The sequence below is a fragment of the Capra hircus genome, chromosome 1 (genome assembly GCF_001704415.2).
Source record: "Capra hircus breed San Clemente chromosome 1, ASM170441v1, whole genome shotgun sequence".
Classification (NCBI taxonomy): Eukaryota; Metazoa; Chordata; class Mammalia; order Artiodactyla; family Bovidae; genus Capra; species Capra hircus.
In genome coordinates, this window is record NC_030808.1 from 81,234,526 (window position 1) to 81,259,010 (window position 24,485).

Below are 24,485 nucleotides of genomic sequence, written 5' to 3' on the forward strand. Positions count from 1 at the left end.
GGCCTGCAGATGCAGCCTGGCTTAGGACGTGCACTGAGAGAAAAGTAAATTAAACACTGTGGAGGCAGAAGTCTTTTGAGGGGAGCCTGAGGCTCAGACACAGTGGCTTCAGACACCGCCCGTTAGTGGTGTGTCACGCATGCTGAACAGTTCAGGTCAGTCTTGGGGATGGTGTCTCTGGACGGTGCATACGACCTCATGAGGTGCATTTGTGTACTAAATTGGCTCATCCCTAAACGCCCAGTGTACTTTTAACTCAGTTTAAAGTAACTTTACAGGAGTTCCCTGGTGGTCCAGTGGTTAGGATCCTAAGCTTCTACTGCAAGGGACATGTATTCAATCCCTGATGGGGAACTGAGATCTGAAAGCTGTGCAGTATGACCTAAATAAATAAAAGTAACTTTAATTTTGCTCGAGTGGGGAATATATAAAGAGGTTATAACAAAAAAATGTATATTTGGTCCACCTTGAGTTGTGTTAATGTCAGATTGAGACTGAGAGCTAGCTCCAGCTTGCCAGGTTCAACCATGTTCCACCTGTGGGGAGAGGGGATGTGTGCAGAGCACCCTGGAACCAGGGCGTCCTCATGCTTGCTCAGGCGCCACCTCAGTCTAGTCACGCCTGCAGTTATCACCGGCAGCCAAGACAGAACCAAGATGCCCTTTCCTGCAGACTGGCTCCGACTGAACTCCTCTGTTGACCAGCCCTTCCTCACCTCTGGGCCCTGGGTGGGCTAGAGGGCTCCTTGGTGAAGAGGTTGGTCACTGCTGGTGTTGGGGGCAGGGGCAGGGACAGGCAGTAACTAGGAACCTGCTTCCCACCTGAATTTGATACTGGGCACTACTGTCATTTCTCCTGAGACCCAGGGTGGAAGCAGCAGGGTCAGAGTCCTGGATGCAAAGGCACGAGCCCCGTAATCTCTTGCTGGTAGGGGTGCCGCCCACCTACATGAGGAGAAGGGGCTCAGGGAACAGCACCAAGCAGCAGCATTTCCCTCTTGCTTTGTGAACTGCAGATCGCCCCAGCAGAAGGCCCAGACGTCAGTGAAAGGATGGTCATCATCACCGGCCCACCTGAAGCTCAGTTCAAGGTCAGTGCCAAGAACCCCCTCAGTCCTGAGCGCAGGGCTGCCTGTTGGGGGCGCTGAGGACCTTTAGCAAGTGCAGCTGCCCCAGGGGCAGCTTCAGGCTCTTCTTCGGAGGCTCCATCCTATCTCCATTTCCCTTCCTGCAATAGTCTCCGACCCACCCTATCTTCCCCACCTCCAGGCTGTGCCCTAACCTGGAGCCCTCCTCCCCTTCTCTCCTGTGAAAAGTGGACTGTCAGTGCCCAGTTCAGATGGCACCCCCGCGAGCACATCTCTGATCCCTTGGCCGTGGTTTTGAAGATGGAGCATTAACACAGGGTGTGAGGGGAAGCACACAGTTTGCTGGAAGTGTCTGGAGGGTGCATTCCTCCATTTTATACTGGAGTACAGCTTTCCCAGTGTTGTGTTGGTTTCAGGTGCTTAGTTATACACATTTATATCCATTCTTTTTCAGGTGGTTTTCCCATGTAGGTTATTACATAATGTTGAGTAGAGTTCCTTGTGCTATACAGTAGGTCTTTGTTGACATATGATAATCCCAAACTCCTAATTTATCTCCCCACCCCTAATTGCCCCCTTGGTAACCACGTTTGTTTTTCGTCTGTGAGCCTGTTTCTTTGTTTGGTAAATAAGTTTACTTGTATCACTTTTTTAGATTCCACATGTAAGTGATATCATATATTTGTCTCTGCTTTACTTCACTTACTATGATAATCTCTAGGTCCATCCATGTTACTGCCCATGGTATTTATTCTTTTTTAAATGAGCTGAGTAACATCCCACTGTGTGTGTGTGTATGTGTATCACTTTTGTTTGGAGCATTTAATCCTTTTACATTTAAGGTAATTATCCATATGTATGTTCTTATTGCCATTTTGTTAATTGCTTCGGGTTTGTTGCTGTCAGTCTTTTTTCTTCCCTTCCTCTTTTGTTCACTCACAAGTGATGACTGTCTTTCATGTTGCGTTTGGACTGCTTTTTCTTTTTTGTCTATTATAGATGTTTTGGTTTGCAGTTACCAGGAGGTTTTGGCATAGCCGTCTTTATATATTCAGCATTGTTTAATAAAGTTGCTGATCTAATTTCAAATGCCTTTCCAATATCCTGCATTTGTACTCTCCTCATGATTACTGCTTTTGACATCCTATTTGGTTATGAATGATTTCCCACCTTTACTGTATGTTTGTCTTTACTGGTGAACTTGCCCATTCATAATTTTATAATTTTCTTGTTTCTAGTTGTGAGCTCTTCCACCTAGAGAAGTTCCTTTAGCATTTGTTATAAAGTAGTGAATTCTCTTAGCTTTTGCTTATCTGTAAAGCTTTTGACTTATTCATTGATTCTGAATGAGAGCCTTGTTGGCTATCCTTTGTTGTAGGTTTTTCCCTTTCATCACTTTATTTTCTCAGGCCATTTCTCTCTGTCATCTTCTTCGAGAACCCTTATGGAGTGAATGCTGGCACACTTAACGTTGCCTCACAGGTCTCTTAGCAGTGCTCATTTCTCTTCATTCTTTATTCTGTTCCACAGTGTGATTTTCACCAGTCTCCCAACTCACTTATTCATTCTTCAGCATCAGTCCTTCCAGTGAATATTCAGGACTAATTTCCTTTAGGATGGACTGGTTGGATCTCCTTACAGTCCAAGGGACTCTCAAGAGTCTTCTCCAACACCACAGTTCAAAAGCATCAATTCTTTGGCGCTGAGCTTTCTTTATGGTCCAACTCTCACATCCATAAATGACTACTGGAAAAACCAAAGCTTTGACTAGATGGACCTTTGTTGGCAAAGTAATGTCTCTGCTTTTTAATATGCTATCTAGGTTGGTCATAACTTTTCTTCTAAGGAGAAAGGGTCTTTTAATTTCATGGAAATAAAGTCTGCCACTGTTTCCATTGTTTCCCCGTCTGTTTGCCATGAAGTAATGGGACTGGATGCCATGATCTTAGTTTTCTAAATGTTGAATTTTAAGCCAGCTTTTTCACTCTCCTCTTTCACTTTCATCAAGAGGCTCTTTAGTTCTTCTTCACTTTCTGCCATAAGGGTGGTGTCATCTGCATATCTGAGGTTACTGATATTTCTCCTGGCAATTTTGATTCCAGCTTGTGCTTCATCCAGCCCAGTATTTCTCATGATGTACTCTGCATATATATAAGGTAAATAAGCAGGGTGACAATATACAGCCTTGACATACTCCTTTCCTGATTTGGAACCAGTCTGTTGTTCCATGTCTAGTTCTAACTATTGCTTCCTGACCTGCATACAGATTTCTCAGGAGGCAGGTCAAGTGGTCTGGTATTCCCATCTCTTTCAGAATTTTCCACAGTTTGTTGTGATCCACACAGTCAAAGGCTTTGGCATAGTCAATAAAGCAGAAGTAGATGTTTTTCTGGAACTCTTGGTTTTTTAATGATCCAACGGATGTTGACAATTTGATCTCTGGTTCCTCTGCCTTTTCTAAGTCCAGCTTGAACATCTGGAAGTTCACATACTGTTGAAGCCTGGCTTAGAGAATTTTGAGCATTACTTTACTAGGATGTGAGATGAGTGCAATTGTGCCGTAGTTTGAGCATTCTTGGCATCGCCTTTCTTAGGGATTGGAATGAAAACTGACCTTTTCCAGTCCTGTAGCCACTGTTGAATTTTCCAAATTTGCTGGCATATTGAGTGCAGCACTTTCACAGCATCATCTTTTAGGGTTTGAAATAGCTCCACTGGAATTCCATCACCTCCACTAGCTTTGTTCGTAGTGATGCTTTCTAAGGCCCACTTGACTTCACATTCCAGGATGTCTGGCTCTAGATGAGTGATCACACCATCATGATTATCTGGGTCGTGAAGAACTTTTTTGTACAGTTCTTCTGTGTATTCCTGCCACCTCTTCTTAATATCTTCTGCTTCTGTTAGGTCCATACCATTTCTGTCCTTTATTGTGCCCATCTTTGCATGAACTGTTCCCTTGGTATCTCTAATTTTCTTGAAGAGATCTCTAGTCTTTCCCATTCTATTGTTTTCCTCTGTTTCTTTGCATTGATCACTGAGGAAGGCTTTCTTATCTCTCCTTGCTGTTCTTTGGAACTCTGCATTCAGATGGGTGTATCTTTCCTTTTCTCCTTTGCCTTTCAGTTCTCTTCTTTTCACAGCTATTTGTAAGTCCTCCTTAAACAACCATTTTGCCTTTTTGCACTTCTTTTTCTTGGGGATGGTCTTGATCCCTGCCTCCTGTACAATGTTACGAACCTCCGTCCATAGTTCATCAGGCACTCTGTCTATCAGATCTAATCCCTTGAATCTATTTCTCACTTCCACTGTATAGTCACAAGGGATCTGATTTAGGTCATACCTTAATGGTCTGGTGGTTTTCGCTACTTTCTTCAATTTAAGTCTGAATTTGGCAATAAGAAGTTCAGGATCTGAGCCACAGTCAGTTTGTTTTTGCTGACTGTATACAGTTTCTCCATCTTTGGCTACAAAGAATACAATCAATCTGATTTCGCTATTGACCATCTGGTGATGTCCACGTGTAGAGTCTTCTCTACCTTCAGGTAGACTGCCTGTCTTGATTTCATTTAGTTGTTCTGGGGTTTTATCTTGTTACTTCGTCTGGAACATACTTCTCTGCTGTCTCAGTTTGTGTTTGTGATCTCCCTTCTGTAGGCTGCTGGATTGTAGTTCTTCTTGCTTCTCATGTCTGCCTCCTGGTGGGTGAGGTTGGTTCAGGGGTTTGTACAGGCTTCCTGGTGGTAGCGACTGGTGCCTGCCGGCTGGTAGATGGGGCTGGCTCTTGTCCCTCTTGTGCAGCACGGCCATGTCAAAGGGCATGTCTTGAGGTGCCTGTGGACTCAGGACAGCTTTAGGCATTGTGTGTGTCGGTTGATTGCTGGGGCTGTGTTCCCAGCCTGTTGGTTGGCCTGAAGCACTGGAGCTTGCAGGCTGTTGGGTTGGGGCCAGGTCTCAGTACCAGATGGTGACCTCCAGGAGAGCTCACGTTGAGGAATATTCCCTGGGGCCTCCGCTACCCGTGTCCTTGCCCCACAGTGGGCCACAGCCAATCCCCGCCTCTCCAGGAGACTCCAAAACCTACAGGTAGGTCTAACTCGGGCTCCTATGGAGTCACTGCTTTGCCTTGGGTCCCAGGGCACATGAACCCTTGTGTGTACCCTCCGAGAGTGGAGTCCCTGCTTCCCTCAGTCCTATGGAGCTCTTGTACTCAAGTGCCTCTGGCCCTTCAAAGCCAAATGCTCTAGAGACGCCTCCTCGGGATGCCAGACGCCCATCTGGGGAGCCTGGCATGGGGCTCAGAACTCTCACTCCTCTGGGAGAACCTCTGCAGTATAATTAGTTTCCAGTTTGTGGGTGGCCTGGTGGGTATGGGATTTGATTGTATTGTGACAGCACCCTTCCTGCCATCTGGTTGTGGCTTCTTTGTTTTCGGATGCAGATTATCTTTTTGGAAAGGTTCCAGTCTTTTTGTTGATGGTTGTTCAGCAGTTGGTTGTGATTTTGGTGTTTTCGTGAGAGGAGGTGAGCTCAAGTCCTTCTGTTACTATTCTGCCAGCTGTCTCCCTTCTCCTGCAGTATTCTGTTTTTACCTTTTCACCCCTAGAAAAATTATAAATTGAGTTTCCTAAAAGAAACATATTTATAAAAATATAATTTGTAGTAAAAATACTTAAAATGTGTCTGAGAAAAAAATTAACACATGTATAAATGTTCAAGGACAGTAATCCTTCAACTCATGATGGATAAACAAAATGTGGTATAACGACATAATAGGATATCAGTCAGCCATGAAAAGAGTGGAATTCTGATGCACACTACATCATAAGTGAGCCCAGAAAACATTCTACCCAGTGAGAGAAGGAAGACACAGCAGGCCACACATGGTATATTCCATTTATGTGAAACATCAGAAAAGGCAAATCTGTACAGACTAGCCTAATGGTTGCCAGGGACTAGAGAGGGGGAGCTGGGACTGTCTGCCAATAGGTACGGGTTTTATCTGGGGGAATGGGATAGAAACGTTCTGAATAGTGGTGGTGGCTGCACAACGTAATGAATGTCCTAAAAACTACTGGAGTGTACACTTGAAAGTGCAGAGTTTTAGATTATGTAAGTTATATCTCAGTTTGGTTTTTTTTTAATCCTTTTAGGGGTTTCCCTGGCAGTCCAATGGTTAAGACTCTGTTTCCACTGCAATGGGCACAGGTTTGACCCCTGGTCAGGAAATTAAAATCTCTTATGCCGAGCAGTGCAGCCATTAAATAAATAAATACTCAAATTTTAAAAAGAACAATAAGCTGTTGGCTACACTACCTCTAGAGTTAGGTATCAAAAAGCAAATCCTGTCACCACCACCCTTGCCTCTATCCTTTAATAACAGACTTATGAACATACTGTGGGTGGGAGGAAGTTAAGAATTCCCTGAACAAATTCATTCAAGCAAATATTTATAGGTGCTCAGGATACAAAGACTACAGGTAGTTCCACCCTGTCCCTACACACAGAAAGCTCCCTGTGCGATCGTGTGCAAACCCGAAGACACAGCAGTGTCTATGCATGTCACTTGTTGGGTGTGGAAGGCGTGTGCCCACCGGGTCTGAGCCAGCTGAGCGGGCCCTGGTGAGCATGGGGCCAGGGTTGTGCCATGCCTTGGACTCACCAGTTCCCACAGCAGTGCAGCTAAAGCAGGTTGACATGTCTTGCTCTCTCAGGCCCAGGGGCGGATCTTTGGGAAACTGAAAGAAGAAAACTTCTTTAACCCCAAAGAGGAGGTGAAGCTGGAAGCCCACATCCGAGTGCCCTCCTCTACAGCCGGCCGTGTGATCGGCAAGGGCGGCAAAACCGTGAGTGTGCTCTGGCCTGACTTCTCTCAGACCCCCACCCCTGACTCTCCTAGCACAAAAATGGAATCCACGTCATCTGGAGCGGAGGGCCTCAGATTCAGTGCTGAGCCAGACCCCGAAAAACCAGGGTCCTGAGTCCAGACACGCTGCATCTAGGCTACATGCTGGGAAGTGAAGACAGGGAGCCACCTCCTGCCCCTGTAAACCCACACACACAGCAGCGGGAAAGAATAGGGAGCAGAGTTCCACCCAGCTCCTCGGACATGCCTTGGAGATATTGCAATGAAGCGAGTCACACGTTTTCTGGTTTCTTCCTCCATAGGTGAATGAACTGCAGAACTTAACCAGTGCAGAAGTCATCGTGCCTCGTGACCAAACACCGGATGAAAATGAGGAAGTGATTGTCAGAATTATCGGGCATTTCTTTGCCAGTCAGGTACCTGTGCTGTGAGCGTCCAGTCTCTCCTGCTAATCTCTTGTCAAGTCTCTAAGCTCTTGGTGACCTGTCGGGTGGCCCCAAGCCCTGCGCACACCCATGCCCTGACCCCCATGCACAGATGGGACAGGGCAGGCGCGACCATTCCTCAGCTTTCTGCTGCTCTCCTGGCTCTGCTAGAGGAGGCTGAGGAAGGGTGTAGAGCTTTGGAATCAAGCGAGTACAGTTCAGCCTCTCAAATGCTGGACTGCGAGCTCTTGCATTCCCTCATCCTCCTGACCAGGCTTCAGTCACAGCCTTACCCTGCTGGGAGTCACTTACCAGGAAGGGTCACCCTTGGACCCTGAGGACCAGCCTGGGTGCCACAATGACACTATTACAGGTTAAACGCGCATCCCAGGAGACCCGTGTTTCTCTTTCCTCTCCTCTGCTGCACGACACCCCTCATTAGGACTCAGAGCTCCACACAGCTGCTACTCGTCCAGGCAGAAGGGCCAGCCCCTCAGCATCATGGAACCTGGTTCTTTCTAATGCGTTGTTATGGATGGGGTAGGGGTGGGATAAAGCAGTCCAGTCCCCATCCTGAAGGAGCACAGGTGGTCTCCACTGACACGGCAGGTGTGTCTGGGTGTTAGCACACGTTCCCAATGCCATGCTTTGCCAGGCCCTGTGATGCTGCTGCAGCCCCATGACCCACAGGCACCCTGAGACTCCTACAGTCAGAGCCCAGCTACGCCACCCCTGTGGCTCTCCCCTCCCAGCCCTGGGCACAGGTCTCAATGGCAGGGCTCTCCCTGCAAAAGGAGCACCAGGGTGGGTGAGGGGGCAGGTGTGGGTTCATGTGTTTTCTCCACCTGTTCAAGGTGGAGTTAGTGTCTGGGCCAGTTTCTCCCTTCCTCCCCATGCCATTGACTGTCATATCCCCGCTATACACCACACTCTAGGAAGGCAGGGGGGTAGGGGGCAGCATTGGACACTGGAGTGAGTGTAGCTGGGAGAGACGATGCTGTCTGACCTCTGCAGGGTCCTGAGTCACTGATGCCCTGGTTGTGGTTCCTGGGATCCCACTTTCTTACCTTCCACCTAGCAGCCTTGGGGTGGGGGTGGGGAACTCTGCCACTTTACTGCAATTGAGTCCAGATGACACTTCTCTGAGGTTATCACCTCTTCCCCCCAAGTCCCAAGCCTACTCCCCAACTCCCCTCTGCCTGTCCTCAGAACTGGGTTCCTTTCTTCCCCCCATCCCCCTCCTCTCCCTTGCTGCAGACTGCACAGCGCAAGATCAGGGAAATTGTACAGCAGGTGAAGCAGCAGGAGCAGAAATATCCTCAGGGAGTCGCCTCACAGCGCAGCAAGTGAGGCTCCCACAGGCACCAGCAAACAACGGATGAATGTAGCCCTTCCAACACCTGACAGAATGAGACCAAACACAGCCAGCCAGATCGGGAGCAAACCAAAGACCATCCTGAGGAATGAGAAGTCTGCGGAGGCGCCAGGGGCTCTGCAGAGGCCCTGAGGATCCGGGGGGGCAGGAAGGGAGGCGGGAGGGCAGCTGTGTCGAGGCCCAGCCTCCCGCCTCCCCCCGGGGCCTCTGCAGGCTTCCCAGCCATCCACTTCACCATCCACTCGGATCTCTCAACTCCCACCACGCTATCCCTTTTAGTTGAACTAACATAGGTGAACGCGTTCAAATCAAAGCAAAATTCACACCCTTTTCTTTTTGTGGAAAATTGTCTCTGTACATGTATGTACATATTAGAAGGGAAAGATGTTAAGATATGTGGCCTGTGGGTTACACAGGGTGCCTGCAGCGTTAATATATTTTAGAAATAATATATCAAATAACTCAACTAACTCCAATTTTTTTTAATCAATTATTAATTCTTTTTTCTTTTTCAAGAGAAAGCAGGCTTTTCTAGACTTTAAAGAATAAAGTCATCCTTTGGGAGGTCTAATGGTTTAGTAAGGAACTTCAAGGCCACCCACACAAAATTCACCTGGAGGGAAATCTCATCGAAAGGACACTCACAGCAGTTCTGGATCACCTGTGTATGTCAACAGAAGGGATACCGTCTCTCTGAAGAGGAAACTCTGTCTCTCTTCATCCCTAACTCTCACACCCATTTCTCTTTGCTTCACAGGTTTTAAACTGGTTTTTGCATACTGCTATATAATTCTGTCTCTCTCTGTTTATCTCTCCCCCATCCCCTCTTCCTCCCTGTCTTCTCCATCCCCATTCTTTTTAATTCCCTCATCCCTCTGTCTCAATTCCCATATCTACGCACCCCCCAGGCAAAGCAGTGCTCTGAGTATCACATCACACAAAAGGAACAAAAGCGAAACACACAAACCAGCCTCAACTTACACTTGGTTACTCAAAAGAACAAGAGTCAATGGTACTTGTCCTAGCATTTTGGAAGAGGAAAACAGGAACCCATCAAACCAAACAAACAAAAGAAAAATTCCACAAAGAAAGAATGTATTTTGTCTTTTTTACATTTTGGTGTATAAGCCATCAATATTCAGCGAAATGATTTCTTTCTTTTTAAAAAAATATGGAGGAAAATAGCAATTTACACGAGGTCGTTGGCCCAGGGCGTTAAATTTACAGATTTTTTTAACGAGAAAAACACACAAAAAAAGCTACCTCAGGTGTTTTTTACCTCAGCACCTTGCTCTTGTGTTTCCCTTAGAGATTTTGTAAAACTGATAGTTGGAGCATTTTTTTATTTTTTTAATAAAAATGAGTTGGAAAAAAAAATATCAACTGCCAGCCTGGAGAAGGTGACAGTCCAAGTGTGCAACAACTGTTCTGAATTGTCTTCCGCTAGCCAAGAACCTATATGGCCTTCTTTTGGACAAACCTTGAAAATGTTTATTAAAAAAAAAGATGACAAAGAAAAACAGAGAGAGAAAATATTGGAGATGTCCTGAATTTCAATAGGGTACGCGCCATTAGGGCTTTTTGCGCTAAAGGATGAACATGTACTGGTTTATGTGAACAAGCCATTTTACCACCAGACTGCAATGCCAGTTTCCTCTACTGCAAACAGTGTTCTGTGACAAAAACAAAAACAAACAAAAAAAGAAATATATCCAGCTAACCAGAGCCTGGTGTCTCGGTCTCTTATTTTACTAAGTGTCGCCCACCCTAGGCATCAGCTGGGCCCTGCCTGAGGGGACTGGGGGGGAACGGGCGGCACGTGCCGTCAGGCCTGGGAAACTGCGCTGAGGAGGCTGGCTTCTCCAGGCCCGTCTCGGAGCAGCCACACTAGGTCAGTGGTGTTCAGACTGTGCTCCTCAGGCCGGCAGCAGCAGGATCGCCTGGGAACTTGGAAATGGCAGACTCTTGGGGTCCACCTTGACTCGGAAATTCTGAGGGTGGACAGTGGGTGTTTGAGGGAGCTCTCTGGGTGACTCCAATGTGCGCTGAAGTTTGAGACCCACAGGACTAGAGGGCTGGATACTGACTGTGTAGTAACTGTAAGGCCAACCCCTATCTTAAACTTGTAGGTCTGGCCAGGGAAAGAGCTTATTTTTGTGTGAGGGAAAGGAAGAGGGACAACATGCCTGGCAACGGAAAGGACAAGGTACTTGCTTCACCCCACCCCTCCACAGAAGCCCTGTGTTACGGATTTCAGGAGATGGGGTGTGTAGGCCTGAACATCCCTTCCATCCTGCTCAGTTTCTCTCCTGCCTGTTCTCTCTGGAGAATCTCACTTCCTCCAACACGGAGCCATGGAAAGGAAGGATGGAAGAGGCTGTTTGCAAATTAGAAGAGGACTCCAGCACAGAGGGAGAGCTTAAGAACATAAGAAAAAGGATCAGTAGAATAGTTAGATGTTTAGAGAGGTTTCAACCAAGGAAATGATAAGCCCTAGACAGAGGCATCTTGACAGGACAGGAAGCAAGGGTGGGAACACTGGACTTCTAAGGGAAGCCGGGGAAAATGGATAACCTGGCATCAACTAGGATGTAAATGACTCGGTGACTGAGTAGACTGAGACAGGATAAAGACTTAAGGAGTATGGAAAGCATCTGGCATAGTCTTACGCATGCACCCTGGGGTGGGACATTCATGTGATGGATGATGCGAGAAACCCAGAACCTGAACTGTACATGCATTGAAATCTTTCACTGTCTTAAAGCCTAATGGAGATTTCTTTGACCTGCTAATATTTAACAACACTGCTAGTGAACCCCCTGACGTTTACTGTCAGTTGCTGCCTTTTGTTTTCTCTCTACATTCCCCTTAAAAGTGTTGGTGAATTAAAAACTTGAGACTTACCATATGTGAGTTAATTTTCTATTCTAGTTCACATCAGCCACATAAAGTCACTGTCTTTCTAGAAGCAACAAGTGCTCTTAGCTCTTGTTCTGACTGATGTGGCTGGCAAGGGTTGAAACCTCATGGAACAAAACAATACTCTAACTTGACCTTGATCCTTCTGTATTCTCTTGTAAAACAGGGATCCAGGTCCTTGGTTTGCTCCCATTTTATGATCTAATCTTCTCTCTGTGATGTGGCTGAAAATAAACAGTGAGGAATATCCCCATTTGCCTCCAATAACTTGTGATGATCAGGGCAAACTCTGTAAAACCAAACTCAATCTGATCCCTATCCCAGTTTATCTATAATCTCAGCCATTTCCAATATGAAAGATTACCTGACTTCTGTGACTCCTGAATGTCCCTGACCCTCCAACAGCCATAAACTACTTCCAGTCACCCTCACTGAACCTGGCAAAACCTATTCTCAGCTCTGCATTCACAGCAGAGCAGTACTGGGAAAGGACTATTGGGGTAATTTGATCCACCTTCCTAATAAGGAGTGGTGTCCTTTAAACTCTTCCCAGTGCCCAGTCACCCACCAGCGAGGGGAACCACGACTTCTAAGGCAGACAGTTACGTCGCCACACAGCCTGGCCTCATAGATCTGTCTTCTCCTGGTGGGAAACCTCACCCTACAACCATCACGCGCCGAACCTGCTCCACATTGCTTAGGACAACCCCCTAATGCCTGGAGACAGCTGCCTTGCCCTCCCTTCTCTCAGTTCCTTCAGTCAACTTGCTTTCTCTCAGCTCTGAAAAATCATGTGCAGGAATACAGCCCCCAGCTCCTGCATCCTACGCCCTCAAAAGCCACAGCAACTGCTGATCAGCATGGTAGGCCTTGCTCAGCAAACAGCAAGAGGCTGTGAAGAAAGCTTACTAGGGTGCAGCTCGGCTCTGCTGTGGGGCAGGCTGAAGGCAGAAATGGGTGCCCCTTACCTTGTACTGGATCTTTACAGGTCTCACGTTCTCATCAGGAGAAAAAGAGAGCCCAAGCCCAGATATTTGCTCCCTGCTTGCCCAGTATACTAGCTAAATAACTATACCTCATAGCCTCTTGGAGGTTTGTCTCATCTAAAATAAAAGTTTGAACACAACAAAGTCTCTGATTCTAACTGATGTATAAGAATAGACTTCCAAGTCAAAAATGGCCTCTATTTCTCATTAAACATCAAGAAAGAATAAAACAGACTCACAACAAAAACAGCTAAACACCAAAAAGCAAGGGAAGTCAACAATAATTACAAGCTTTACAGAATTAGAATGGGAAAACTTCAATGCACGGCATGGTCTAGTTAGAATCACTTTTTAAAACGACAGGAAAACGCATGTTTGCCATCTCCAGGGCACACCACCACTTCCCCTTCCCACTGGATGGACGCAGATGTGGAGGCGAGAGCCACACTGGAGCTGGGGCAGCATCTCAAGACCCAAAAGCCAAGTGCCAAGCAAAGTTCCCGTAATCATGCCACTGCCACAGCATGCTAGGCTGCTTAAGTTTATGCTGCTGCGTGAGACAGAAAATCTGATTTTTCTTAAGCCACTCTTAATATGGCCTTTGTTATAGCAACAAACCTCTTAATACAACCATGCAAAAACTAAAGATCTAGATAGACTTGGCGTATCTTTTGGATAGACCCCCTTCCCTCCCTAAAAGTTACTTGCAAAACAACAAACAGAAATAAAGCTAGTTTCATAAATCTCTGTTCCACTACTAAGAGCCAGAAAGCAAGTTTTGAGGAGAAAAAGGGCCATGACTCAAGAATTTTTATACCCAGTCAAGTTCTCCATGTGTGAAAACTTCAGAAGAATTCCTATATGCAAGGATTCAGATAAGAGTATTCTGCATTTCTCTTGTAAATAAGTAAATGAAAACATTTCTAACTAAAAATGAAGCCAAATAAAACTCATGTTTAAACTAGGTGTGAGCAATGAAACCAATTAAATATTTAAGTTGTTGTAAATATAAATTTAGAGCTGAGTTATAACTCCATTTAAAACTGAATTTAAATACCAAAAATTATCCTTGGAGAGGAAGCAAAATAGTCATAATAAAGTTCCAAAATATATATTTTGTTAACAAAGACCAAAAATGTGTAAAATGTATATGAGGACCCTGTGCTTGGGGGCGGAGGGGGGTGGGGAAGGGAGAGTGAAAGGGTCATGAATAGAGCAAAAGTTGCCAACAGTAGCACTGTGCTGGCAGCAAGCAGAAACCCGGTCTCCTTTACTGAGGCCCCACCCGGACTGCATGCTGCTTTACCCAAGCGGTATGAACGTGAGGCAGAGTTCTGGCCAAAGGAATGGGAGCTGAAGTGGCCTCTGCCACTCCTGGGCCCAGCCCATTGCCCTTTCCATGCTCTCCAGATAGTGGCTGGACGGTAAGGAGTGCGATGCTGTAAGGCAGGGGTTGACAGCCCTTTTCTCTAAATAAAGTAAATATTTTAGGCTTTGCGTGATATAAAATGATGCTACTCCTGGGAAGGAGAATTTGGTAAATCACATATGCTAGATATCTGTCCCAGCAGTCCCACTTCTAGGAACCTATCCCAAAGCTGATGTGTTAGCAGAAACAGAAAGTGATGTGAACAGGCACATGTGGTGCAGAAAGAGACTCAGAGCCTCAGCATCCATCGTAAGGGGACCGGTAACGAACCACAGCACCCTGAAACGATGGATTACTATGAAGCTGTGAAAGGAGCAGAATGAGGAGTGACATCAAGAATAAATTAAAAAAAAAATCAAGAAGACTAAGTAGTTTTAATATGCTATTTTTAGTGTTAAAAAAGAAATATATATATGTGTGTGTGTGTGTCTGTATGTATTTTTCCCCCTAAAAGGGGACAGAAGCTAAAATAAAATTATCTATATAGGGGAAGAGAAAGGCAAAACTGTGAACGTTCTTTATTCCACACTTTTGCTCTTGGACTAATGTTTACGTCTTACATAATATAAAAACATAAGCAAGAACCAAATCCATAAACAGCAAAAGCAAATAAATCCAACTACGTATCAACTTGATGGCATAATCACTCAGGAAAAAACTCCATCAAGTGATCTTCAAAATTAGAGTGATTTTCACTGTGATTCTCTAGTAGAATATTGTTTAAAAAGAATTACAAAGGAAACAAATTGTATTTAGTGGCCTTGTTATTTGTTATGCTGGTATTAATGTTTTGAATTATTGTATTTCACAGGGTAAAATGAATAATTATGTTGATGTTGTTAACAAAACTTTTAATGTTACAGTGTAAAATAAAAAACCTTAAAATCTTAATATGAACTTAAAATCAGTGAAAACAAGTATTCCCTAATCTGTTGTAAAGGCCTAGAAAGACCAATAATCCAATGATAATTAGCATTAATAAAATTTCTCACTAAAATAAACCCTTTACCAAATGGCCAGCTCCAGGTCTAGGACAGGAAATGTGTAAGATGGCCCTTTATCATACCAATTAAGCAGGAAGTGTTCAAAATCAGACTTGTGGGGTTCTGTCAAAGGGACACTGGAACTTAAAATGGGGTAATTTGAACGTCAAAAAGAATAAAATGAATCAAAACATCATAGGGCTTGGCCAAGGAAGAGCAGGAAGACGGCTCACCTCCTCTCATGGGCACTGCAAAATTACAATTTACAGAGCAATTATGAATGACAAAAACCAGAAGTCTAGCAGAAAAGATTTACAACTAAGGATACAAGGAAGGAACCACAAAGAGACAGCTAGGAGGAGCAGAGCTGCAATATAGTCAAGACCCATACCCCTGGGCGGGTGATGCACAAATGGGAGGTTAATTACAATTGCAGAGGTTCTCCCCAAGGAGCAAGGGGTCTGAGCCCCACATCAAGCTCAACAACACAGGGGTACACTGAGAAGATGAGCCCCCAGCATGTCTGGTACTGAAGGTTAGTGGGGCTTACTTTGGGGAGCTCTACACTCTTGAAGGGCACACACAAAATCACACACTCCAAGACCCAGGGCAGAAGCAGTAATCTAAAAAGGAGCCTGGGTCACACCCGTCTGCTGAACCTGGAGTCTCCTGGAGAGGCCGGGAGCAACTGCAGCTCACCCTGGGGACAGACACTAGCGGCAGCCATCTTTGAGTGCGCCTTCTACCATGGGATCACTCACTGGTGCTGGCAAGTGCCATTTTGGAATCCTCATTCTAGCTTCTCAGCCTCGGGAGCCAACCCCACCCCCGCCCACCAGTCTGTAGACACAAGTACTGGGACACTTCAGGTCAAGTGACACAGCCCCACCCATGGGCAACCAGGCTGCCTTAAGACCCCCTAAGCCCACAGTTGCCCCTGGACACAGCCCTGTCCACCAGAGGACCCAGGACCTGGCCCCGGACACCCAGTACACAGGTACGAGACTCAAGACCCTGCAGGCAGAGACGTGGGACCCAGCTCTGCCCACCAATGGGCCAACACTAACTCCAGGGTCCAGTTTCATGCCCTGGTGGGTGGGCACCAGCACCGTATCTCTGGGATCCTGACCCCTCCACCAGTGGGTGGACGGCAGGAACAGAACCACAGGGCCCCCAACCTGCCTTGTCAGGAACAAGACAACACACCAGCAGGGAGCACAGGCCCAGGAGACCCAAGCACTGGCCCTTTCCATCAGAAGGCCACCACCTCTGAGACACCACGGACTACTCAGCCAGCTACTCTAGGATCCAACCCTGCACCCCAGTGGGTCGGCACTAGCCCTGAGACACCCCAGAACCCAAAGCAAGCCAAGGGACTGACCCCACCCACCAGCCAGCCAACACAAGATTTAGGAACACTGACTCTGCAACCACCCCTGCTAAACCTGGCTCTGCCCAAGAGCCCCCACTAGCCCAGGGCTCCTCGGCGTTCTGTAGCCAGCCATGTGACATGGCCCTACCAAAGATGATCAAAGAACGCAGAAGAATGGATGAACAAAGGGAGAAGTTAGATGTTTTGGGGAATTGACAACATCACTGCTGGGGCTTGGGTTCAATCCCTGGTCAGGGAACTAAGATCCAACAGGCTGTGCAGTCCAGCCCCATTCCCTCCAAAAACGTCAGAAGTTTTAAACAAAATGTACATAAAAATACAAAACTAAACATTTTAAATCTGACAGTACAGTACCCTGAAAAGTACAGTAGTGCAGTACAACAGCTGGCACACAGGAGCTGGCACTGAGTAAACAGTCAAGACTGGAGGGGAGGGAGGCGGCGGCAGACAGTAGAGCTGAAGGACTGTCAGCAATAGAAGATGGAGGGCAAGCTGCAATCTCACTCACGCCTGATGGCCAAGAACCCATGCTCACAACCTGAAAGTTCGCATTTGAAGGTTCGTGTGCAGTGGACTTACTGTATTGTCAAAATGACCATAGTATCCAAGACAGTCTATAGATTTGGTGCAATCCCTATGAATCTTGAAAAGGAAAAACAGAGTCAGAGGTATCCTGCGCCTTGACTTCAGACTATACACAAAGCTACAGTGATCAAGTTGTTGGTCACTCAGTCATGTCCGACTCTTTGTGACCTCATGGATTATAGCCTGCCAGGCTCCTCTGTCCATGGGATTTTCCAGGCAAGAATACTGGAGTGGGTTGCCATTCCCTTCTCTAGAGGATCTTCCCAACCCAGGAATCGAACCCAGGTCTCTTGCACTGCAGGCAGATTCTTTACCATCTGAGCTACCAGGGAATGGTATTGGTACAACAGACACATAGATCAGTGGAACGAAAAGAGCCCAGAAATAAATCTACACACCTATAGTTAGTTAATCTACAACAAAGGAAGCAAGAATACACAATGGAGAAAAGACGATCTCTTCAATAAGTGGTGCTGAGAAAACTGGACAGTTGTATATAAAAGCATGAAATCAGAACATTTTCTCAAATGATATATAACAATAAATTCAAAATTAACTCAAGCCCTACATGTAAAACTAGAAACCATAAACTCCTAAAAGAAAATATAGGCAGAACACTCTTGGACATAAAACAGAGCCAATGGTATTTTGGATCTGCCTCCTAAAGCAAAGGAAACAAAAGCAAAAATAAACATAGGACCTAACTAAACTTAAAACATTAAAAACAGCAAAGGAAACCATCAACAACAACAAAAAACCTTAAAAAAAAAAAACAACCTAATGAATAGATACATTGTATAGCACAGGGAATATAGCTAATATTTTATATTAATAAAGAAATGTTTTAAAATCATGTTTTTCCTAGATGAAGTACATTTCAGGGTAACCAAATTAGCTGATTAGATTTTACTTTATACAAGAATTCAAAGTAATTAACATGGAGGGATGACAGAATTAGAAAATCACCATTTTGTACCTCTTAATAAAAGAGCATCAATTATGTTAAAAAAAAAATTAAGACCAAGAGGAGAAAGATGAATAGGAACTCTTATAGCCTGAATTAGAGCACCAGTAAGTGGATGCATGTGACACAATACAGTGATGCATGTGAGGCAGTACAGTAAGACAAATAATGAAGGACCCTTGCCTAATAAATTCAACCTGAAGCTGATCAAGCCTCTAGATCAAGCCTATCAGTTTATATGAAATACAGGAGACAGAGGAAACCGTTAAACACCACCAAGGAGCTAAAAGCCAAATCTAGAAGTGGAATTTTCCACAGAAACACTCAGTTTCTCTAATAACTAATAGGACAAAAAAAGGGATTACTACTGAATGAAAAAGACTCAAGAGAGAGAATAACCAGCGGCAATGTGTACTTTTTACTGGATCCCATATTAGTGTTCTGAGACTGCTCTAACTACCAAAGATTTGACGGATGATTAAACAGCAGAAATTGCTTCTCTCAGTTTTGGAGCCAGAAGTCTGAAGTGAAGGTGTCATCAGGGCCAGGTTCCCTCGGAAGGCTCTTCCAGCTCTGGTGGCTCCAGACTTCCTAGGCTTGCAGGAGCATCACTACAGTCTCTGTTCTGTAGCGTCACTGTTTCTTCTTTAAAAAAAAAAAAAACCTCAAACACAAGTTTATAAATTAGAAAGCAACACAGCCTGTCCAGCCAACCATTAACTCTTGGGTATCTTTTTCTAGATTTTGTTTACACCTAAAAATGGGTATAAAAATGAACACCGCCAAGGCCCATTACAATGCCTCCCTTATTCATCTCAAAACTGCCTACTTCTTTCTTATAAGGCAAGTGATTGCACTTAGGGTCTATTCAGACAATCCAGGATAAATTCTTTTTCTCAAGATCTTTCATCACATCTTTTGCTACAGAAGGTAATATTCACAGGTTCCCAGGATAAGGATGTGGACAAATGTTTTGTGGGAGTCACATTCAGCCAACTATATGTCCTGATTAGAAGAATATAATGAAACAGTTTTAATCATCAGGGAAACTTGAATATGCACTATTAATGCTATTAGCAAATTCTTACTAATTTTGTTAAGTGTGAAAATTACAAAAGTTTTTTTTTTAGTTATTATATGTTAGGGAGATATCAGTATTTTGGTAGAAAGACATGTTTGCTTTAAAGACCCTCCCCCTTCCATAGAAAAAAAAAGTAAATCAAGATTAGCCACACATTTTATTAACTGCTGAAAGGTGGTGATGATTGTGTCTTAAAATTTTCATAATAAATTTTTTTTTAAAGCAGTTGCAAAAAGATAAAATTGTCCACTAAAATGAGACATGAAATCCCTCAGAATGAACTTATCCAGACCTACACATAAAAAATATTATAAAATTAAAATCAATGCAGATACAAGTTATCAGCCTATGCCAGAAGAAAAGTCAAAATACCAATGGGTAATTTTTATCTCTGATTTTTTAAAAAAATATGCAATTTTAATTTAGAATTCAAAGAATTTCTCATAAGAGAATAATCAAAACACTGGAAGATGGTATGTCTAACAATACCAATTAAATAGATTATAACCATTTCCTAGAACATTACACAGCGACTATGGAAAGGGGGTTATAGAGCCACATATATAGTATGATTCCGTATTTGTTAATAACAACAAAAAAAAATCTACTTGCACAAGCGTGTTCAACACACACATTTATTCATACAAACATGAAGGAGTATATACCAAAATTCAGGATATACACCAGAATGTTAAGAGTTCGTCACTCTGGGTGGTGAGTTTTATCAGTAGCTTATTTTTCTACTATGAACACCTATGACAGATGAAACTGTAAGTGGTACCACAGACTATGATCACCACATGCCCTTAAGGAAGCACACACAAACCTGTGTGCTTGGTAGGGGCAGGGGGGTGGGGGGTGCAATGGGGAGACGGGGTACTGGATGTACATCTGAAGCATGTGATTCCAAGAACTCTACGTTGCTTCTCTGGCAGTTGCCAAACTGTATTCCATGAAACACTTCCATGAGTGTCACACAGAGAAGGGTCAATGTCCAAGTTTTCAGACACACTAGGTTAAGATCTTAATTTGTTACATTTGCTATGCATCCCCAGGAGAAAAAGATATGGTACACTCATCCACTGAGCCATAGAACCTTTGTTTAACAACCTACATAGACTCAATAGGACGTCTACTGAAAAGTATTTTATGAATTCCAGTGTAAAAACTTGGAAGAACAAGGATTGCTTACACCACATATTTCCATTGAGGGTCTGAAAATTAGCCTGTTTCCCTAGATTTAGATGGATTCATCTCAAAACCACCCCATATTTTTTGTAATTTTTGTGGTCTCAAGCTTTACAGTTTTAAATATAATTTGCATCTTGCTGTCAGTTCATTTTAGAGCAGTGTTTTTCAAACTGGATTTCTATTCATTAGTGGGTTGAGAAATCAATGTGATAGGTAAAACCCACATTAAAAAAAAATTTTTTTTTAATTTTTTAAAGAAAACTATCAGGGACTTCCCTGGTTGTCTACTGGTCAAGAATCTGACTGCTAATGTAGGGGACATGGGTTGGACCCCTGGTCCAGGAAGATCCCTCATGCCTTAGGGCACCCAAGCCCATGGGTCCGAACTGTTGAGCCCCCATGACAACTGCTGAAGCCCACATGCCTTAGAGCCTGTGCTCCACAGCAGAAGGCACCACAACGAGAAGCCCATGCACCACAGCTAGAGGGTAGCCCCGCTCGCTGCAACTAGAGAAAGGCCTGTGCACAGCTACAGCGACCCAGTGCAGCAAAAATACATTAACAAATTAGTAATAGAAAGAAAACTATCATGTGGTAAAGATAATATTTTTTATAAAGCTTTTGTGTCCATATATAATCACATAAAATATATGCATGTGTGTACTGGTCACAATATAAAATACATTTATTGCTATGGGTTGCAATCAAAATATTTTGAAACCCACTGAATTAAAGAGATTAACTTATTGGTAAACAGATGAAGTCAGCACGTATTTCAAACACCCAAACCCTTCTTGTATATATTAGGTAAATTTTTTAAAAATCAAAGCAATACAGCCACATAGATCCCCAACTTACAAACAAGTACCAAAAATCTGTTTGAATATTGGGTACCTAGAGCTTTTCTTAAAGAAACTATCCTAAAGAGATTAAGTTCCCAACTAGTTCACAAAAGCCAGTTTAAACAGTAGCTTAACTATAGTACTAAGGTTATTATAAACCTAAATTTCTCCATCGTATTTATTTGTATCTGAGGTTCAATGTAACTCCAAGGATACATTCTCCCTGCACCCACACCTTGGTCTGAGCACTAAATAACTCCTCACAGTGCAGGCAAACATCCACCATTCAACATGGCTTTCCCCACTTGTGCTGAGGATCTGAGGACAGAAAGGTGAGAAGCTCTAATATCCTCAGGTAATTGAGGTACAATATAGGGCTTTCCAAACATCTTCCACATGTCCCCACTCTCCTTCTAGCTCAAAGGTCAAAGAAAGACATTTGTTCACCAGTGGTTGTTTTTTTCCCCTGTTTATTACTCTTTAGGAGAGACTGCCTACTAAAAAAAGAACAATGGTGGGAATTCCCCTGGTGATCCAGTGATTGCAACTCCATGCTTCCACTGCAAGGGGCACGGATTCAACCCCTGGGTGGGAAACTAAGACCCTGCAAGCCACATGGCATGCCAAAACAAAAACAATGTTTCACTTCACCTTTCTTTCAGACGCCCAAGCTGCTGGAATAAATAAATAAATAAACACACACACACACACACACACACACACACACACACACACACACACCCCCCCTCACTGACTTTAATGCTAATAATGTGGTACTGATGGGAAACTAAGACCCTGCAAGCCACATGGCATGCTAGAATAAACACACACACACACACACACACACACACACACACACACACACACACACCCCCTCACTGACTTTAATGCTAATAATGTGGTACTGATAATTAGCTGGCTGCTTTCCTCAAACTGTTTAGATATTATTCCCAGGACTTCCCTGGAGTCCAATAGTTAAAACTCCACACTTCCAACGCAGGGGATACAGATTTGATCCATGGTTGGGGAACTAAGTAAGGTACCACATGCTGCATGGTGTAGCCAAAAAAGAAAAGAAGAGAATTCTATTACCTACAAGTTTCCATACTGAGAGAAATGTCAGTGTCTAGAGGAGCATGGCTTGTGGTATCTCCTATTAAATTCAGAAACTCAGGGTTAAGTAGAATGGCATTCTTCAACTTGACTCTGTTCTCATCAATTTATGTCCTAGGAGATTAAGAGCTATCCTGAAGAATCACATTAATGGAAATATCAGTGAATGTTGCTCTAAGAAGCCACTCCAAATACTTGTAATACAAATACATTAGCCCCCAGCATCACTCATTTGCGGTGCCATTCCTAACAGGATTTACCCCACATGGAGCAAACCTTAACCAAGGCTCTAAATTTCCAGGTGAAACCTACTAGTGTCAAGTGGGAACCAAGTGTTCAGCGTATTGCTCACCCAGTACCTCTCTGGCCTTTTTTGGCTGTGCTAGCTGCCTGATCCCAATTCTCACTGACACAGTTCCAGCAGCCTCAGGAAAGGAATGGAGGCTGCAAGAAGGGTTCTCTGAACAGCCACAGCTTGAGAGAGACAGCCCAACTGGCTCCCTCTTTCATCATCCCCTAAGCACACGTCCTCTAGTTTGACCACCAGGTAGGCACAGCAGTTTCAATCTGTACCACCGGCCCCACATCCTATACCAAGACTTTTACACATCTCAGGGAAAACGACCTACAAAAGTATGCCTCTGCAACAACTGGCACCCAATTTTTCCGGTCTGACCTCTTCCTTTTGTGAACTAGGTCAAGTGTGGGAAGTAGGGGAAGGGTTAGAAATCATTTCAGCGTATACTTTTCAGGTTCTGCCAGACAACCTTTTATTACATCAAAAAAGCAACACTAGGCACTAGATTTTGCAAAATATGTTCTGACCAACTCTAAATTTCCTGAAATTAAATATGCATAACCACTGTAAGGTTTTTAATGAACAAAACAGTTAAATACAAACTTTCATATGCAAAATAGATTACTGTAGAACTGGCAACCTCAGAACCAAGTACTAAATTTTCTTGCACAGATTTCAGTAGGGGTGGAATGGGGAGATGTAAATGCTAATGAGTATAAAACTTAATTTTGACTTCATATAAAGAAAAAAAAACATTGAGAAAAAACAGCTTTAAATTGAATAGTATCCTTTGAAATCAACAGCTCAGGCCAGCCCTTACATATCTGAGGTTAATACACAACCAGATTTGGGATCAAAACGAAGATTTAGGATCAAAATGAAGATTTAGGGTTTACAATGACTTCAAATCCAGTTTCAAGAGTAGCCAAGTCACCTCATTTCCAGAAAGGGAAGTCTCTTTAGGATGACTCCAACACTCTTCTGCAGACACTTAGCTGGCCCGAGTTCCTGGGCCATAGTCCCACTTTTCCACGACACCATGCCAATGCTGTAGTGTGGACTTCCTCTGAAAGGCAACCAGAGCCCTACACCACGGTGCCTCTCCTGGCACTGTCAAGCCTCAAAAGAAAGACGACCTCCTGCTTCAAGTCGGCAGTTACTGCTCTAGCTGTGGAGGTTAATTAACTCTTCCTTCTTCCCCCCACTGACTTCCCTCAGGATCTTTAGCAGGGAACAGCAGCTTGATCAACACTGCTTTCAGAAATAAATAGTTCAAACAAGTAATTTAGAGTTAACTTTAAAAGAGCAGCAGGAAACAGCCACTGCCCATCATGTTTGCAAATGAGTGAGTGAATGAATACACGTGAACAAACACAAAGAAAAAACAAATCATAAAATAAAATCTGCACTTCCCACGTTCATAGAGAAAAAAAAAATCTTTAAAAAAAAGTATTAATTAGCATATGTTCTTGTGTGGGTTGATAGTCCAGGGCTCTGAGCAGGCACAGCCTTATAAACAGGGTTGCAAGCAGCCCGCTGCACACCAAGTCAGGACCAGGGTGCAGAGAGAGGCCTTCATGCACTTCTGACAGCTCAGTACCTGTGAGAGAACAGAGGTGATGCAGGGACTTCTTAACCCACAATGCATGAGGTATATGGAAACGTCCATCCATGAAAGAACCACCAGCAGCTGGAGAGACGGGGCGGGGCATTCTCACAGCAACTGCTGATGAAGGATTTCCCACACCATCTTCTTCCGGAACAGAGGCATCTGGTGCTGCAGACAATCCACAAGCAACATATCCATCACATGTGAAAGTGCCAGGGCCTCAACAACCATTAGGTGTAGGATGTAAATAAAGTAGGGTGACTGTGTTCTTTATGTAAGCCTTGACTGTGCTACCCCTTGGTACAGATTTATAGAGCCATAAAAAAAGAAGGTTTATAA

The 24,485-nt window shown here is 44.1% G+C and overlaps 2 protein-coding genes across 7 annotated transcripts in view; one reads left to right on the top strand and one right to left on the bottom strand.

The window, feature by feature from the left end:
* The window catches only part of IGF2BP2 (insulin like growth factor 2 mRNA binding protein 2), a 163,998-nt gene extending 153,521 nt beyond the window's left edge, over positions 1-10,477 (top strand). For all 3 annotated transcript variants that reach the window (XM_005675253.3, XM_018046975.1, XM_018046972.1), the window contains 4 exons: positions 1,016-1,090; positions 6,802-6,933; positions 7,256-7,369; positions 8,636-10,477. In XM_005675253.3, the coding sequence (XP_005675310.2) occupies positions 1,016-1,090; positions 6,802-6,933; positions 7,256-7,369; positions 8,636-8,728 (414 nt within the window). In that variant the 3' untranslated portion in view covers positions 8,729-10,477. The remainder of the gene's footprint in view (positions 1-1,015; positions 1,091-6,801; positions 6,934-7,255; positions 7,370-8,635) is intronic.
* The window catches only part of SENP2 (SUMO1/sentrin/SMT3 specific peptidase 2), a 52,383-nt gene continuing 34,191 nt past the window's right edge, over positions 6,294-24,485 (bottom strand). The window contains exons 17-18 of one of the 4 annotated variants that reach the window (XR_001917954.1): positions 24,138-24,314; positions 6,294-6,825 (exon numbers count right to left, since the gene is read on the bottom strand). Coding sequence is in view for 2 of the 4 variants with exons in the window: in XM_018046952.1 (XP_017902441.1) it covers positions 24,252-24,314 (63 nt within the window). In the remaining 2 variants the exon portion in view is untranslated. Of the gene's footprint in view, positions 6,826-18,407; positions 18,658-22,981; positions 24,315-24,485 lie in introns of those variants that run through there. The other 3 variants (XR_001917953.1, XM_018046952.1, XM_018046946.1) reach the window with 3 other exon arrangements.